Source organism: Phyllobates terribilis, unplaced genomic scaffold, assembly GCF_046119375.1.
Source record: "Phyllobates terribilis strain yellow unplaced genomic scaffold, ASM4611937v1 Scaffold_5__5_contigs__length_657084704, whole genome shotgun sequence".
NCBI classification, from domain to species: Eukaryota; Metazoa; Chordata; class Amphibia; order Anura; family Dendrobatidae; genus Phyllobates; species Phyllobates terribilis.
In genome coordinates, this window is record NW_027362765.1 from 424,544,405 (window position 1) to 424,560,438 (window position 16,034).

The 16,034-nt window shown below is 45.5% G+C and overlaps 1 protein-coding gene across 2 annotated transcripts in view; it reads left to right on the forward strand.

The window, feature by feature from the left end:
* The window catches only part of BLNK (B cell linker), a 443,283-nt gene that overhangs the window by 9,251 nt on the left and 417,998 nt on the right, over nt 1–16,034 (forward strand). For both annotated transcript variants that reach the window (XM_073685212.1, XM_073685213.1), the window contains exon 2: nt 14,794–14,856. In XM_073685212.1, coding sequence (XP_073541313.1) covers nt 14,794–14,856 — 63 coding nt within the window. The remainder of the gene's footprint in view (nt 1–14,793; nt 14,857–16,034) is intronic.

Consider the following 16,034-nt stretch of genomic DNA (forward strand, 5'->3'; position numbering starts at 1 on the left):
GTGATGTCGATCAGTCCAATTTTGGACTGTCAATCACATTGTTCTCCCTGAAGGAAGCCACTGGCCGACGTGTCAGTTGGTGGATTTATCATAGGGAACACAGAAGCACTTGACCGAATGAGCGAACCTGTGTATGAGAGAGTCAGCTGAGATGGCTGTTGGCTTAATGATCGTTCGCCCGACAATCATCTAATGGTCATCTAACGTGTACGGCCGGCTTTAGTCAGAAGTTACAATATAACCATCCAAATATGTTGATGGGATTCACCTTCAGCACTATAGATTTGAGATCACAGGACTATGACAGTAAACATCAGTAAAATACATTTGGTGCTATAACCAGGGATGGGTATACCACATGTACAGTAGATGAGAGGGCCCTACCGACTCCTTGAAAGCAGCCAGCATCTCCTGACAAGCTGCTAAATATAGCAGGTGAAAGAAGTATTGAACACATGATCAATTTTCTAAGTAATATATTTCTAAAAGTGCTATTTACATGAAATTCTCACCAGATGTTGGTAATAACCCATCCAATCCACATAAGCAAAGAAATCAAACCATAGATGTTCATAAATTAAACTATGTGTTTTAATGAGAAATTATACAGGGAAAAAGTATTGAACGCGCTTACTGAAATGTATTTAATACTTCGTACAAAGCCTTTGCTGGTGATGACAGCTTTAAGACGCCTCCTGTATGGAGAAACTAGTCGCATGCATTGCTCATGTGTGATTTTGGCTCATTCTTCCACACAAACGCTCTTCATATCCTGAAGGTCCTGTGGGCTCCTTCTATGAACTCTGAACTTAAGTTCCTTCCATAAATTTTCCATTGGATTCAGGTCCGGTGATTGTCTGGGTCATTCTAACAGCTTTATTTTCTTTCTCTGAAACCTATTGAGAGTTTCCCTTGCTGCGTGATTAGGATCATTTTCTTGCTGAAATGTCCACTCTCATTTCATCTTCATCATCCTGGTAGATGGCAGCAGTTTTTATCAATAATGTCTCTGTACATTTGTCCATTCATCCGTCCTTCAATCATATGACGTTTGCTAGTGTCGTATGCTGAAAAACAGCCCCACACCGTGATGTTCCCACCCCCAAACTTCACCGTTGGTATGGTGTTTTTGGGGTGATATGCAGTGCCTTTTGGCCTCCAAACATGGTGTGTATTGTGGCAGCCAAAGAGTTCAATTTTGGTCTCATCTGACCATACTATATTCTCCCAATATTTCAAAGTCTTGTCTAAATGCTGAGCAAACTTTAAACGCTCTTGATCATGCTTTTTGTTTAGAAATGGAGTCTTGCATGGTGAGCGTGCATAAAGGTCATGGAGGTTGAGGGCATCACTTATTGTTTTCTTTGAAATAATTGTAGCTGTTTATTCTAGGTCTTTCTGTAGCTCTCCACAGGTGGTCCTTGGCTCTTGAACAGCTCTTGTGATAATTATTTTCACTCCTCTGACTGTAATCTTGCGGAGAGCACCAGGTTGTGATCGGTTTATGGTGAAATGATGTTCTTTCCACTTCTGGATTATGGCCCCAACAGTACACACTGAAACCTTTAGTAGTTTAGAAATACTTCAGTAACCAATGCCATCAGTATGTTTTGCAACAATAAGGTTGCAAAGGTCTTGAGACAATTCACTGGTTTTACCTATCATGACGTTTCTTGTGTGCACCTTGGTAGTGAGACACCTTTTTATAAACCATCAGTTGAACCAGCTGATATTATTTTTCACTAAGTGGCATGACTACTTTCTAATTACTGATACATTTCTGCTCGTATCATGACTTTCCATGGCTTCTTGCACCTCTTTTTCTTCATGTATTCAATACTTTTTTTCCTGTGTCTTTTCTCATTATTACACATAACTTAATTTATTGACATCTATGGTTTGATTTCTTTGCCTGTGTTGATTAGATGGGTTGTTACCCACATCTGGTGAGGATGTCATGTCAATAGCACCTTTACAGATATATTTACTTTGGTGAAATATTAATACCTATTTCACCCGCTGTAGTTGTGAAGTAAACCAGAGCTGCCACTTCAATGCAAATGATGCCACAGTGCTGGTTTACTTGAAAGTGCAAGATCTCAGGATACCACACGAGATCACTGCTTGGAGGCTTGTGTGATCCCATTTTGCAGGCACAGATACCACAACATGAAAGTTTGGACTCGACTCTTGCTGGAAAGTTGGGTCCTTTAGCCTAGCACTGGGGTCACTTCTTAGCCTTTCTGTTAATTAATTATATTTAGTAAACTTCACTGTCTGTGGTTGCCCACTGTTTTCTTAAATAGAAATGGCAATTATATACAGGTGCTCTTGGTACTCTTTAAGGGGAGTGCACCATACAGAGCTTTTGGAACGCAAGGGACACATATGTAGCTCCTAAACAAGGAGTCTCTGTCACCTTCTCCCCCAGCTAGGAAACTTGGGATTTTTTTCCAAAAATGAAACATGTATTAGTAACAAACAAATAGATTATATGTATAATTTTCCATGGGTACATAGTCACTCCATGTGCCAAAATATGGTGTCCCCTTAAGTCACTGTATTCTCCCATATGCCTGTTTTAAACATCTGACTGCGATTCTCCTGAAAAGTACTCAAAAGTTTCATAAGACTATTCGGTTTGGGTCATGAGACCCTCATCCTGTGTAGACATCTCAGATCCATGAAAATCGGATGTGTGAAACCGGACTTAGAAATAATGCCCTCTGTAATATGGGATTTAATGGAAAATACTGCCTTTTTGTAGATTTTAAATTAATCCTTGATAAAAAAAAGCATCTTCTCTATCAATGAGAGCCATAATACAGATCCATACCATGTAAACAAGACCTGTAGTAACTAGGGATGGGCGGACCAGTGGAAGATCAGGTTCTGGTACCTGACCCAAACTTTTGAGAAAGTTTGGTTTGGGTACCAAAACAGTATCCGAACCGAACCCCATTGAAAATAATGGAGACCCGAACTTGTAAGCAAAAAAAAATTCTCTTTCTCTATCCTCCGCGCCACCACAGACTTAGCCCGAGCACTGCACCAGACTTCATGAGAAAGTCCATGTTCGGCGTTCAGGCCCGAACCTTGACTGTCCGGTAAGAATGATGAACATCTCTAGTAGTAACTCCAAATGAATGAAGCATACACCTCTATCATTAAGTATTATTGGACTTCACCTACAATGGATATCTCAAAACAATATCTGAACCTTTGTTATTATATGTCCCAAACTTTCCATCAATCAAGCCAAATGCTAATAGCATGAACTTTTCACAACAAAAAACCACAACGAAATAAAACTTCACACAACTAAGAGAAGTCAAATAGAGAACTGGAGATTCTTTCATTTAGTCACGGATATAACCCAAACATAGACGGAGCTCTGAGTATTGCAACAAATGTTTACTGAGTCACTTCTCCTTAGGTAAAGACTGGAAATGGAAAGCTACAAACTGATAAAAGTACAACCCACTGACCACAGGATTAGGCTTTGCTCACATCTGTGCCATGGCTTCTGTGAAAAACACAAACCATGACACGGTGACAGATGGACGGATCCTGTGGGCATCTGTTTGGTTCCATCATGGTGTCTGTTGTTGTGCTTTATAAAAGATAGATGCATGCAGTTACTTTAAATTTCCTGGCGTCTAATATTGCTGACCTGTCCTTAGGCTATGATATATATCAAAATTAGAATGGTGGGGATCCAAGACCTGGAAGAATAGGGGTTGATCGCAGTATCCATTAGTTAATGGTATACATTGAATGAGGCTCTGCCCCACTCAATTTTTTTATCTGGCCAAAGTTGGAGCTAATGAATGCTGATCAGTGGGGTTTCTGGATTTCAGACCCCCATGAGCTGACATTGATGGCTTATTCCAAAGAGAGGTTATCAATATTAGTTACCCATACAACCCATTTAACAATCCAAGACACCACTACTGAAATAGGGAAGCAGTACTGACCACCGGCTACATAATCAGCTTTCTCTCTTGATGAACTGTCCATCTGCATATTACATGAGCCACTCTCTTCTCTGTCAGATCTCTCATACACTATCTATCTAATCACTCTCTATTATTTTCAGATTACTTTCTCAATCTCTCCTCTGACCAATCTTTCTTCATCTCTCTAACGTATCAGACCACTCTTCATCTATCTTATTTTGATCACTTTTTCATATGCCCTATGTATCAGACCAATCTCTTTCCATTTCTCCTATGTATTAGACAACAATTATGCCATCTCTCCTATAGTATGTATCAGATCACTCCTTCTTTATCTCTCCCACGTATCAGATCACTTATCTATGTCTTGTATGTATCAGGTCATTTTTCCATTTTTTCTATGTATCAAATCACTCCTTCTCCATCTCTTCTATGTATCATATCAGTCTCTCCATCTCTGCTATGTACTATACCAATATCTTTCCATCTTTCCATGTATTAGACCACTATTATGCCATATCTCCTAAGAATCAGATGAAACTTTTCCTATTTTTTCTATGTACCCGATCATTCCTTCTGCATCTCTCCTGTGTATTAGATCAATTTATTTCCATCTATATGTATCAAATCACTCCTTCTCCATCTCTTCTATGTATCATATCAGTCTCTCCATCTCTGTTATGTACTATACCAATATCTTTCCATCTTTCCATGTATTAGACCACTATTATGCCATTTCTCCTAAGAATCAGATGAAACTTTTCCTATGTATCCGATCATTCCTTCTACATCTCTCCTGTGTATTAGATCAATTTATTTCCATCTATATGTATCAAATCACTCCTTCTCCATTTCTTCTATGTATCAGATCACTCCTTGTCTGACTTTCCTATGTTTCAGATCACTCCTTCTTCATGTCTCATGTTTCAGATCCCTCCTTCTCTATCTCTCCTATGTATCAGATCACTCCTTCCCCATCTCTCTGATGTTTCAGATCACACCTTCTCCATCTCTCCGATGTCTCAAGTCACTCCTTCTCCATGTCTCCTATGTCTCAGATCACTCCTTCTCCATCTCTCCTATGTCTCAGATCACTCCTTCTCCATCTCTCCTATGTCTCAGGTCCCTCCTTCTCTATCTCTCCTATGTATCAGATCACTCCTTCTCCATCTCTCCTATGTCTCAGATCCCTCCTCTATCTCTCCTATGTATCAGATCACTCATTCTCCATCTCTCCGATGTCTCAGATCACTCCTTCTCCATGTCTCCTATGTCTCAGATCACTCCTTCTCCATCTCTCCTATGTCTCAGATCACTCCTTTTCCATCTCTCCTTTGTATCAGATCACTCCTTCGCCATCGTTTTATCCATTCATAACAATATTTCTCCATCATTCCTACTATCAGACCACATTCTCTCCATTTCTCTGATGTATTAGATCACTCTTTTTCCATCACGAGCAGAAGAGATCCTAAGGATTATAAGTAGTGATGAGCGAGTACTAAAATGCTCGGGTACTCGTTGATCGGGTCGAGCACATTGGAATACTCGGGTGCTCGACCCGAGCAACGAGCCCAATGTAAGTCTATGGGAAGCTCGAGCATTTTTCAGGCGGCTCCCCCCGGCGGTCCGCAGAGGGCCTAAAAATTGCCCAAGTCAATGGGAACAGTGCTCAAATGACATGGGAACAGAATGGGGAAGACCCCTGGAAGCATCTCTGACTCCCAGGTCACTGCTGTCAACAACGTTGTCAGAGTATTACGACACTTTAACGGACTCACAATAAAACATACAAAAACGAAACCAAAATGGAATTTAATGGGAAATATTTTAAGGAACATCCTTTCCAGGGTAATGACTTGTATATAAGGCAAAATAAATAATCAAAAACAAAATTACTCCTCCACACGTGGGCTATGTTCACACGTAGCGTTTTTGATGCGTTTTTGCACTTTTGAATTGCTTTCAACCAAGACAAATGCATTCACCAGGAAATGTCATTTTAACATTTTACAACCTTATCTGGCCATGTGGTGTGTGACACATCATCAGACAGATGCATACAGTGCTGAAAAGACATGGGAACAGCATGGGGAAGACCTTTGGAAGCATCTCTGACTTCCAGGTCACTGCCTAAAAGTGTGCCCATCATAAGTGATCCTTGGCGCATGCGAAGATGCCTCCCGCCATGCACCTCTCGTTGCAGACTTGCAACAATCACCGTCCACATCCTTGTCCCAGTGCAGCGTTCAGTTGTCCCTACCCCATTCCTTGGAATGCAAGCGCAAGTATGCAGCCAGCCAGCCAGCCACCCACCCACAGGCTGCAATTCTATACTGCCAAATTTTTGACAGCTGCTTGCACTTGAAATGTGGCCTTTTAGGCTCGTGGAGATGGAAGCTCTCCACAATCTTATGGCGGCGGCGACCAGGTATCCATACTCGGTCCCCAGCCGCCACTATTTGTCCCGGTATCGTCTCCGCCTTCCACAAGCACGGGTCCCACAAGATTACCCATGCCCTCCCCAGTGCACTTACTGGGAAGGACCGCCTAACCACAAACACGTGGACAGGTGAATGTGGCCAGGGATGGTACGGAGCCAGTCCACGGCTTTTTTTGCTGAGTTGTATTTCACCACAGCCATATTCTTTAGCTTGGTGAAAGGACTTGGGAAACCATACCTACCCAGTTGTCATTTCTCCCAGGAAGTCCTCTAAAGCTGCTTTCACTTGAAATGTGGCCTTTAGGCTTGTGGGGGTGGAAGCTTTCCATAACCTCATGCCGACGACGGCCAGGTGTCCATACTCGGTCCCCAGCCGCCCCGCGGCCGGGTGTCCACACACGGTCCCCAGCCGCCTGGCATAGAGGGAAACCGTATCTACTCTGGGTGTCATTTCTTCCAGGAAGTCCTCTAAAGCAGCTTGTTGCAAAAGCAATAGCAGCCCGTCCAACATCAACTCGCACTTCTTGGTGGTGCTTTGACACACAAACATATTTCTTTGCGCATTTAATTTCATGACTACAGAGTTGGGCAATGGCCTGATCTGCAATGCGGTTTGAGAAATAACATGCATAGGCACGTCCGATCCACATTAAAAGAACAGCCATAGAGTGTCCGGGAACCTTCCCCCACACTTTTCTTAGCCAGGGCTGCTTCTCGGCAGGGTTGGACGGACCCACCAGAAAACCGGAGACTGCTCCGGTGGGCCCTGGCTTCTCCTTCAGGAGAGTTCATAGTTAAGAGGTGAGGCCATGATGATGATAGAGGACTCCATCTGCTTAGCTTTTTGTTACTTGGAATGCAAGCGCAAGTATGCAGCCAGCCACCCACCCACAGGCTGCAATACGAAACTGCCAGATTTCTGGGCAGCTGCTTGCACTTGAAATGTGGCCTTTTAGGCTCATGGAGGCGGAAGCTTTTCACAACCTTATGCCTCATGCCTCGTGTCCATAGTCGGTCCCCAGCCGTTACTATTTCTCCCGGTGTTGTCTCCACATTCTACAAGCGCGGGTCCCTGAACATTACTGCTGGTACTTTTCTGTGGGAATTTGCTTGCGTCCTACCAGCCTGGAATATTTCCAGTAAACTATGGTACGATGCCATGGTATTAATACTGCCCCCCAGTAACAGTAGCGAAGCCATCCCCAATTTCCTTCTCAGGAATTTTATTTGGTAGACTGAGTGGCTGCTAAAATACATTAGTTTCTCACAAAGGAGCTGAAGATAGAATGGCAGTAGGTGTAAGTTTCTCAAGCCCGTTAGATATTAGAGGGTGAATGGCAGCACATTGGATCAGTGGTTAGCACTGAAGCCTTGCAGCGCTAGGATCCTGGATTCAAATCCCAGCAAGGACAACATCTGCAAGGACTTTGTATGTTCTCCCCATGTTTGCGTGGGTTTCCACCTCAGTAAAAAAGCAGCCATAGAGTGTCCGGGAAGCTTCCGACACACTTTTCTTAGCCAGGACTACTTCTCGGCAGGGTTGGACGGTCCTACCAGAGAATCCTCTGGTGTGCCTTGGCTTCTACCTCAGGAGAGTTCATGACAGCGCTAACTTTGCAGCTGCTATGGGGCTCTTGAGCGGGGGAGAAAGGTTAGCCCTCAGAATCAAATCCTCTGGTGGGCACAATGTTTTTCAATATGAAACAGCTTCTCAGTGGGAGTTGTATTTCACCACAGCCATATTCTTTAGCTCGGTGAAAGGACTGGCATAGAGGGAAACCGTATTTACGCCGGCTGTCATTTCTCCGTCACCAGGTTCCGTCCATTGTCACACACGACCATGCCTGGCTGTATGTTCAGCGGTGAGAGCCACAGATCAAGCTGCTGTGTTACAGCTTTCAACAACTCTGCAGCGGTGGGCGGTTTGTCACCTAAGCATTAAGCATGTTATCTTCAGTACAGCCTCTTGCCGCTCGGCCAAGGCAGTGCTGCAGTGCTTTCAGCTTGTGACTGATGTGGTCATTTCGGAGATGGAGGAGGAGGTGCAGGAGCTGAACAATGTGATTACATTGAGGTTACATTGGTGACTCTGTTTTTATACTAAAGAAAGATCCTACTGTTTTGTTTTTTTTACGTTATTTTTTAAGGCAAATGCATTCACCGGGAAATGTCATTTTAACATTTTACAACCTTATCTGGCAATGTGGTGTGTGACACGTCATCAGACACATCCTGTTTCATTGATGATGGAGGGACTCTGAAAGACACATAGAGCAGGGCCACAGTAACGAGTACGACATGTTCCCATTAGAAAGGAGAGAGTCTGCTATACAGTTATAGGGTATGCAGTGAGTCCAATGGCTGGCCAAATTTAGGAAAAACCCCACTAACAATTTAAAAAGACATAGAGCAGGGCCAAAGTAACGACAAATTCCCATTAGAAAGGAGAGAGTCTCCCATAGTGTTGGCCTGTGCAGTGAATGCAAGGGCTGTCAAAAATTTGGAGGCACTTCAATGCCCCTTGGAAGACACATGGATGTCAGAGGGCCTTCTGAAAACAATGTTCCCAGTATTAGGAAGTGGGTCTCCCATAGTGTTGGCCTATGCAGTGAATGCAAGGGTTGCCAAAAATTTGGAGGCACTCCAATGCCCCTTGGAAGAAACGTGGAGGAGGGCCTCATAAGGAAATGTTCCCATTAGAAAGGAGCGGGCCTCCTATACTTGTAGTGCCCATGCACTAAGTGTATGGGCTGGCAAACATTTACCCCTGGGGGGTATTTTTTACAGGCATCATAAACACCCTTTAAAAAAATTATATGGGTGTTGCATCACGGACCATGGTCAGCCTGGTGATATGGTGGTAGAGGATGAGGAGAAGGAGGAGGACAAGTGCAAATAGCCAAAATCAGGAAACGTATACCCATGTCTGGGTGTGAAAAGGTGCATGGGAATACACCTCCCAAGAAAAGACACTGGATTTGAGTTTATGTTACTCTGCTATCATTCGGTGGTGTTGAGAAGTCTGGCCCAATCCAGCACTTGTTCATTTTTATAAGAGTCAGCCTGTCAGCATTTTCAGTTAACAGGCGGATGCGCTTATCAGTTATAATTCCACCAGCGACACTAAAAACCCGCTCTGATAAAACGCTGACAGCAGGGCAGGCCAGGACCTCCAAGGCATAGAGAGCCAGTTCATTCCATGTATCCAGCTTGGATACCCAATAATTATAAGGCACAGAGGAATCATGGAGGACGTTGGTACGGTCGGCAAGGTACTCCCTCAGCATCTTCCCAAACTTTGCTCTCCTTGTGAGAGTACCCCGCGCCTCAGGGCCTGTGTGATGGGAGGGGCTGAGAAAACTCTCCCAGAACTTTGACAGTGTTCCCCTGCCTCTGCTGGATTGAAGTTGTATCTCTCTCGCCTGTACTCCTTGGTTGTCCAACGAAGTGTGCTCTCTGCCGCCAGCGTTTTCAGATGGGAATTTTTTTAATAGTTCCGCAAAAAGGGCCCTCTGGTACAGCCCCATTTTTGTAGACCTGTCCGCCTCAGGAATAAAAGAATATAAAGTTCTCCTTGTAGCGTGGGTCTAGAAGGGTCACCAACCAGTAATGACTGTCACCCAAAATTTTGAGAACGCGAGGGTCATGGGAAAGGCCACGTAACATAAACTCAGCCATGTGTGCAGACTACTAACAGGCAAGACTTCCGTGTCCTCACCAAGAGGATGACTGGCCATGCTCTCCTCCTTCTCCTCCTCTCTGTCCTCTGGCCATCCACGCTGAACAGACGGTATGACAGCTGTGCAGGTAGTACCGTCTATAGCGCATGAAACTAGCTCCTGTCCTTCCTCCTCCTCCTCTTCCTCATTGTCACCCAATCCATGTTGGGATGAGATGAGGCTGGGCTGTGTGTAATCACCCTGTATGGTTCCTTGCTCCATCTCATCGTGCTCCGCCTGTAATGCATCCTCTTTGATTGTAAGAAGAGAGCGTTTCAGAAGACAGAGAAGCGGGATGGTGACGCTAATTATGGCATCATCGCCGCGCACCATCTTGATGGAGTCCTCAAAGTTTTGGAGGATGGTACATATGTCTGACATCCATGTCCACTCCTGAGGTCTTATGTGTAGAGTCTGAACTGAATACCGATGTCCTTGTTGATGCTGGTACTCAACAACTGCCCTCTTCTACTCACAAATCCTTCCCAACATCTGCAGTGTAGAGTTCCAACGAGTGGGGACATCACACACCAGTCTGTGAGCCGGAAGCTGCAAACGCTACTGAAACACGGCAAGGGCGCCGGAAGCTGTAGCTGACTTTCTAAAATGGGCACACAGGCGGCGTACTTTGACAAGCAGATCCGGCAGCTCCGGGTAGGATTTGAGAAACCGCTGAACCACAAGGTTAAGCACATGGGCCAGGCATGGTACATGTGTGAGCTCGCCTCGCCTCAGAGCCGCCACCAGGTTCCGGCCATTCTCACACACGACCATGCCTGGCTGTAGGTTCAGTGGTGTGAGACACAGATCTGCCTGCTCTTTCAGAGCTGTCCACAACTCTTCAACATTGTGCGGTTTGTCACCCAAGCATATTAGCTTCAGCACAGCCTGTTGCCGCTTGGCCGAAGCAGTGCTGCAGTGCTTCCACCTTGTGACTGATGTGGTCATTTCGGAGATGGAGGCTGAAGAGGAGGAGGAGGCTGAGGAGGATGAGGTGCAGGAGCTGTAGACCGTGGGGGCAACCCTGATTGACCTAGGGCCCACAATCCTTTGCGTCTGGAGGACGTGTTCCATCCCAAGGTCCGACTGGGTCCCGGCTTCCACTATGTTAACCCCGTGTGCAGTCAGCGAGATGTACCATTCCTGCCCACAAGCACTTGTCCACGTGTCCGTGGTTAAGTGGACTTTCCCGGTAACTGCATTGCTGAGGGCACGGCTAATGTTTTGGGACACGTGCTTGTGTAATGCGAGGAGGGCACACCGGGAGAAATAGTGGCGGCTGGGGACCGAGTACCGAGGGACGGCTGCCGCCATCAGATTGCGGAATGCTTCCGTCTCCACGAGCCTAAAAGGCAACATTTCGAGCGCAAGCAGTTGTGAAATGTGAGAATTTAGTAGTGTGGCCTGTGGGGCGTTGGCTGCATATTTGCACTTACGTTCCAAGGACTAGGGTATGGACAACTGAACGCTGCGCTGGAACAAGGACATGGACGTGCTTCCTGATGCTGCTACTTGAGAGTGTGCAACGACAGGTGTAGGGCAGGCGGCATCTTCGCATGCACCATGGACAGGGGATTGGCTTGCATGCACAACAGCGGAAGAAGCAATGGTGCCACCCGCAGACACTGTTCCTGGACCCTGGGGTTCGGCCCACAAAGTCGGGTGCTTTGCTGCCATGTGCCTGATCATGCTGGTGGTTGTCAGGCTGGTCATTTTGCCATCCCTGCTGATGCTGGCCTGGCAGGTGGTGCAAATGGCCTTTTGGGGGTTATTGGCTGTGTCTTTAAAAAACAGCCAGACTCGGGAAGACCTGTTAGAACCCTCCTGTTTGTTTTTTCCATCTTGTGTTTTACAGTCACGTGACCATCTGCCTTTATATTCCAGCTCCGCCCTTTTGGCTATGCTTGACTTCAGTGTTAGACTGTTCTCTAGCCAGGTGCTTCGTTGCCTTTCTCTGTCAGTTTGCTTGGTCCTTCTGGGACCTCTAGTACCTTTTAGTCAGCTTGCCTTTTTGTGTTCTGCAACAACTTCTCTGTTTAGGAGGTGTCCCATTTTTGTCCCAGTCCTTAGTTCTTTTAGGGATCCCTCCCCTTATGCTATAGGTCTTCGTTCAAACTAGCCGAGGACTAAGGCGGGTCTGTTCGCTAGGAACAGTCAGCCCGCTACATCGTAGGGATTCAGCTTAGTCTTACTGTAGGGACAGTTTTCCCCTATCTTTCCTTAGTACTTGTTGCCGATCATAACACTAACAGTTATACTGGCAACTTCCTTCGTGTTGGTGTTTTGGGGAACGGTTGCCTGCCTTCTGTCTGCGGCCACCACACTGCTTCTTCCTGCCTGTTGGGGTGCTCTGCCTCCCTCCCCCTGTGTGCTGCTGTCCTCGCTCTGCATGTCCTCCTGCGAGGTTGGGTCAGTTACTATATCATCCACCACCTCGTCTTCCACTTTCGCACCCCGGTCCTCCTCCTGACTTTCTGGCAATTGTGTCTCATCATCGTCCACCTCTTGTGACACTTTCCCACCTTCGTGTGATCGTGGCTGCTCAAATATTTGGGCATCGCTACACGCAATCTCCTCTTGCCCCACTTCAAGTGGACCGGGCGAGAGGCCTGAATCTATAAATGGAAAAGTGAACAGCTCTTCAGAGTGTCCAAGTGTGGGATCAGTTGTCTCTGGGCACTCGGCATGGTGGGAGTAAGGAGGATCAGGGTGAGGAATATGAGGTCCGGACTCATGGCTGGAGACTTGACCGTGTGGAAGACAGGGTGGTGGTGGTGGTGGTGGCGGCTATGTGACTGGAAGCATTATCCGCTATCAAACCAACAACCTTTTGACACTGCTCTGGGTTCAATAGTGGTGTGCTGCGGTCCCCTAGGAATTGGGACAGGAAGGTCGGGCTAGAAGATGTGGGTGTTTGTTGTGGCACAATTTCAGCTTGCCCACGGCCTTGTCCTCAGCCGCTGCATGCACCATCACCATCACGTCCAGTTCCCCGTCCCTTGCCACGTGCCTTGACCATTTTAAATGGAGGACAGTATCTTCCACACTCACTACAAATGACTGAGTTTGGAGCAAACTTATAAGTGATCCATGTGATGGAGAAAACAGAGTTTTAAATACCTGGCCTGTAGGTAACTAGTTTGAACAGCAAACTGCGGTGAATTGCTTCAGTGACATACTGAAGGAAATTTTTAATGGAGGCCAGAAATGGCAGTATTTTCTGACAACGTATATGTGATCCGTGTGACGGAGAAAACACAGTTTTAAATAGCTGAATTTCTAGCGCCGTACGGTGTTCTCTGGATTGCTTTTTAAGCAAATAATGAGGATTAAGATCTAAAAAAAAGTATTCCTGGCCCCTGAGACCTGGGCCTTTGTATAGAAATATCTAACAGCAACAGAAGGCAGAATTGGAATGGAGCCTCTTGTGCTATATGCACTGCAGTCTGCTATATACACTGCCTGCCTATATACCCTGCCTGCCTGATATCTCTGCAGATGGATTAGTCCTCAGAAGGACTGTTTGTTAAGATGGATATGTGTAATGTACGGTTTTTCTCCCTACACTACCTAATACACAAGCAAATCTCTCCCTGACTCAGCAGCACCTCTCCCTACACTGTCTGATCCGGAGTGACTGTGACGAGCACAGCAGCGCCAGGTCTGATATAGACCTTATGACGCTGTGCGGCCATCCAATCAGTGTAATGCCACAACCACCATGGCTGCGGCATAACAATGAGTGGCAGGCAATCCCTGCATGTGTGATTGGCGCTCTAAAGAGCGCCAAACATGCAGGGAGGTGACCCGAGCTCCCGCCGAGCAACCCCGGAAATACTCGGCGAGCGCCGAGCATCTCGAGCAGTGAGATGCTCGGGCGAGCACCAAGCAGTAGCGAGCATGCTCGCTCATCACTAATTATAAGTGTTGAGGTTTTTTTGCAATTTCTCCCTTTCATTTTAAAACAGTTTAGCTTTTTTTCATGTCATCTATTTTTAGTTATTTTTGTAATTTTAGTAAGCATTGTACCTCTTCTATTAAAGCTTAAAGTGTTAATAAGTTTGGGGTTTGTATGCTTTAAATAAACTGTAGCAGTTGGACTATTAAAGAGCAGTGTGTTGTGCATTGACTTATCAGCCATATTTGATAAGTGGTAGCAGCAAGTTGCATTTTTGGGGTGTATCGACTGTATACAGGTGTGACATAATTTGCAGCCTTAGTGCAAAGTAAGTTCCTTTAACTCCTTTTAGTCACATCTGTGCCACGTACTGAGGGTGGGTATGAAACAACCTTTATCATTGTTCATCGTATCATTTACAGAACAGAACGTGACAATTGATCATTTTAGATATTGCACATTTTTGCACAAGTAAAGGTGTATGCAATGTCACTAAGTATCAATCAATAGTTACAATAGTCACATTTGCTTCTATAGAAAGTTAAACTGTTGCTAGTACTACATAGTAACATAGGTTAAAAAAAGACCTAGGTCCATCAAGTTCAACCTTTCTCCACCAATTCTGAACTTATCTTAAACAGTAATGAAAGAAGCATTGGTTCATCTATATATTACAAAAAATGTTTCTGATTTTTTTTAATAGAAATAGTTATCAATGCATTCTGAGATGTAATATTGGTTTACTGATTATCGAGATGTGTGGCTATATTTCAGTGTGGACTACAGGAATGTACAGGTGTGCTGGAGAAATTGGGATTAAATGGCTACAGTTTTTTGGTAAGTCTGTTACCACTATATTTATTTATGTATTTTACTCACTTATATTGTATAGCGTCATTAATTCCACAGCACATTACATACATTGTCATCTCTGTCCCTATTGGTGTTCACAATCTGCATTCCCTATCAGTATGTCTTTGGAGTGTGGGAGGAAACCGGAGAACCCGCAGGAAGAAGAATATTACAGTATTTTGCAGATTTAAGATGCACCGGTTTATAAGACGCACCCCAAATTTTGGGGAAGAAAATAGGAAATAATGTTTTTTTAATAAACCGGTGCGTGTTCTAATCAGCTTACCTGGGGTGGTCGGCGTTAGTAGAGTGGGGTCCCAGGGTTGCTGCTGGCTGAGGCAGAAGATGCTGCGGAGGCAGGACAGGGTGTTCGGAGGTAGGAGTCAGCTGCGGTCCCCATGCTGTCTGCCAAGTTCTGCTCCAGGTATTCGGTGGTGTGGGGGCTCCACCGACATTTTGTGGAAGCCGGAGCCCCGCACCTTCCATCCTCTCCTATGTGGTGGACTCCGGGAGGAGAGGATGAAAGGTGCGGAGCTCCGGCTTACACAAAATGTCGGTGGAGCCCCCGCACCACCGAACACCTGGAGCAGAACCTGGCAGACAGCATGGGGCCAGCAGCCGACTCCTGCCTCCGAACACCCCATCCTGCCTCTGGAGTATCCCCTGCCTCGCCAGCATCTCCTGCCTCACCAGCATCTCTTGCATCAGCCAGCAGCAACCCTGGGACACCGCTCCACTGCAGCTGGTAAGGTGATTTCGCTTTGTCAGACTCACCGCTATTTTCCCCCCAAATCTGGGAGGGGGGGGGGGGTGCATCTTATAAACTGAAAAATACGGTATATAGCATGTTCATGACTCCCCCCCAATGCTGATTATGAGTTCTCATCACTTTCCCAAAATCCATTTTATAGCTAATGAGATATTATGGCAGATGGAAGCCCTATGGTGACATCATGAGCCACATTGTACTAGGACAGAGCAAAAATGACCAGTGTCATGTCTTCAGTATCACTTTGGTATTTGGGTATTTGATTATTATTTGGCACACTATAAAAGCACTAGAGCTGTTTCTGACTATTAGGGCTCTTGCCCACAAACCAATTTTCTCGGAAGAGTGCTATTTTTCACTGATAGCAATCGTAACTATGATATTCTAAGGGGTT